This window comes from Hylobates moloch, unplaced genomic scaffold, assembly GCF_009828535.3.
Source record: "Hylobates moloch isolate HMO894 unplaced genomic scaffold, HMol_V3 SCAFFOLD_12, whole genome shotgun sequence".
NCBI lineage: Eukaryota > Metazoa > Chordata > Mammalia > Primates > Hylobatidae > Hylobates > Hylobates moloch.
The window spans coordinates 37,129,672-37,132,730 of NW_026652287.1; the positions used below are offsets into that span (position 1 = coordinate 37,129,672).

A 3,059-nucleotide genomic window follows, 5' to 3' on the forward strand; every position below is an offset into this window, starting at 1 on the left:
GCACTCCAGCCTGGGCAAGAAGAGCAAAACTCCATCTCGGAAAAAAAAAACGTATATGTACATTTTCATACATTTCAGGTAGTCATATTTCCCAACTTTTATTTTTTATTATTTTTATTTTTACTTTTTTTGAGATAAGTTTCACTCTTGTTGCCCAGGCTGGAGTGCAATGGCACAATCTTGGATCACCGCAACCTCCGCCTCCCAGATTCAAGCAATTCTCCTGCCTCAGCTGCCTGAGTAGTTGGGATTACAGGCATGAGCCACCACACCCGGCTAATTTTATATTTTTAGTAGAGATGGAGTTTCTCCACGCTGGTCAGGCTGGTCTCGAACTCCTCACCTCAGGTGATCCACTCACCTTGGCCTCCCAAAGTGCTGGGGTTACAGGCATGAGCCAACATGCCTGGCCGTTTCCCAACTTTTAAAAGATTGAAAAGAGGCCGGGCACCGTGGCTCATGCCTGTAATCCCAGCACTTTGGGAGGCCAAGGCAGGCAGGTCACTCGAGGTCAGGAGTTTGAGACCAGCCTGGCCAGCGTGGTGAAATCTCGTCTCTACTAAAAATAGAAAATTAGCTGGGCGTGGTGGTGGGTGTCTGTAATCCCAGCTACTCGGGAGGGTGAGGCAGGAGAATCACTTGAGCCAGGGAGGCAGAGGTTGCAGTGAGCCGAGATTGCCCCACTGCTCTCCAGCCTGGGTGACAGAGCAAGATTCTGTCTCAAAATAAATACATACATAAAATAAAAATAAAAATAAGACATTAAATAGTGCTCATTGTGGAAAGTGGATCTATGTGCCCTTAGTAAAGAAGATGAGAAGAATGGAGATGGCAGGGAAATTGACAGAATAGGGCACATTAGACTGACAAAGTCATAACAAGCACCCCAAGTTGGTACCAGAAAGACCACATACTCTGACCATAATGCAGTTGAACAGTGACCAATAAGACAAAAATGGTATCACGGAGTATATGAATCCCAAATCTAAATTGAATGAGGCTCAAAGAAGGCTTCCCATTGAAAATGAGACCGCGTGTATGTGAGTTGTAATGAACCTGCTATATATCAACATTTATGTGGCAGAGCTGCGAGGGTGCAAAGAGGGATATCCTTCATCTTGTAGCATTTTTTTAGAAAGGAAAAACTGGAAAATCATGAACATTTACAGTGTTTCAGTCCTACTTCGCGCTCATTGTGCCTAAGTGAAGGGCTGGACCTGAAAGCTTTTTTTTGTTTTGTTTTGTTTTTTTGAGACAGGGTGTCACTTTGTCACCCAGGGTGGAGTGCAGTGGTGCAAACACAGCTCACTGCTGTCTCAAGCTCCCAGGCTCAAGTGATCCTCCTGCCTCAGCTCCCCAGGTGGCGGGGACTACAGGCATGTGCTACCACGCCTGGTTAATTTTTGCTTTTTTTTTTTTGTAGAGATGGGGTTTCTCCATGTTGCCCAGGCTGGTCTCAAACTCCTGGACTCAGGCAATCCTCCCACCTTGGCCTCCCAAAGTGCTAGGATTACAGGTGTGAGTCACTGCACCAGGACTTGAAAGCTTTCTTATTTTTATTCCAATTGTAGCCTCCCTCCAGGATGTGGATTCACATGTAACATGAGTGGTAGGTGTTTAAAGAGGTCTTTCCCACATTTTTTTTTTTTTTTTTTGAGATGGAGTCTCGCTCTGTCACCCAGGCTGGAGTGCAGTGGCATGATCTCAGCTCACTGCAAGCTCCGCCTCCCGGGTTCACGCCATTCTCCTGCCTCAGCCTCCCCAGTAGCTGGGACTACAGGCGCCCGCCACCACACCTGGCTAATTTTTTTTTTGTATTTTTAGTAGAGACGGGGTTTCACCGTGTTGGCCAGGATGGTCTCGATCTCCTGACCTCGTGATCCGCCTGCCTTGGCCTCCCAAAGTGCTGGGATTACAGGTGTGAGCCACCGTGGCCGGCAGGTCTTTCCTACATTTTTTATTTCCGTAAGGAGTCTCTGCAGTGTGAGTTCTTGTATGAACCATGAATTTGAGACCACACTGAAGGCTTTGTCATATTCCTTTTAGATTTGCAGTTTCTTTCCAGGGTGAGAACAAATGTCTACTCAAGATGAATGAAGATGAAAGGCTTTCTGTAGACTTTACCTTCACGGGTTTTTTTTTTTTTTCACGTTTCTGTAAGATAGGGGAGTTCAGGGAAGATGTTCTCATGCGTGCTAACCCCTTGAGCTCCCTTCCAATATGTCCTCCTCACATGTTCAGTACAGTTAGAAAATTAATGAAAATTTTCCCACCTTCCTTTCATTCACAGGGCTTCTCATCTTTGTGAGTCTTAAGATGTTTTTTAAGTCCTGACGACTTTGCAAAGTCTTTTCCACATATCTTACATTTATAGGGTTTCTCTCCAGTGTGGCTCCTTAGATGTGTATATTTTGAGGACTCCCTGATGACTTTCCCACATTCTTCACATTCGTAGGCCTTCTTCTGCACGACATGCTTTCTTAAATGTTTATTAAGGTGTAAGGAATATCTAAAGGCTTTCCCACATTTCCCACATTCATACGGTTTCTCTCCAGTGTGAATTTTCATATGTCTCATAAGAAATGACTGATAAAAAAAGGCTCTGCCACATTCGGGACATTTATGGGTTTTCTCTCCAGTGCAACGACTCTTGTGTGAACCGGAATTTGGAGCGCTGGCAGAGGTTGCTCCAGTTTGACAATCCTTCTCGTTTGTCTCTGCGGTATACGACTGCATCTGCACGGCATGAATTGAGTTATTTCTGGAGGTGTTCTCGCACTGAGTAAAATCATACATTTTCTCTCGAACATGAGTGTTGTGTGCCCTAAGGGAGCCGTCTTCACGGAAAGCTTCTCCGAATGGAGTCCGCTGGTGCCTGTTGGCTCCCATATCAATGTCATCACATATATGATGCCCAGTGTTCTGACTGCCAGTCCATGTGCTTGCTTTCAGCTCTGGTTTTCTCCCACATGGAACCCACTGAATGTTGCACCCCAAGCCTCCATCGTGTTCGTCATTTTCATGTGTTTTTTGACTATCGTTTAAGACAGGATTATACT

The 3,059-nt window shown here is 45.4% G+C and overlaps 1 protein-coding gene across 1 annotated transcript in view; it reads right to left on the reverse strand.

The window, feature by feature from the left end:
* Positions 1-2,228: 2,228 nt before the first annotated feature.
* Positions 2,229-3,059, reverse strand: part of ZNF114 (zinc finger protein 114) — a 6,342-nt gene continuing 5,511 nt past the window's right edge. Inside the window, exon 2 of the mRNA XM_032171518.2 lies at positions 2,229-3,057. Coding sequence (XP_032027409.2) covers positions 2,281-3,057 — 777 coding nt within the window. The 3' untranslated portion in view covers positions 2,229-2,280. The remainder of the gene's footprint in view (positions 3,058-3,059) is intronic.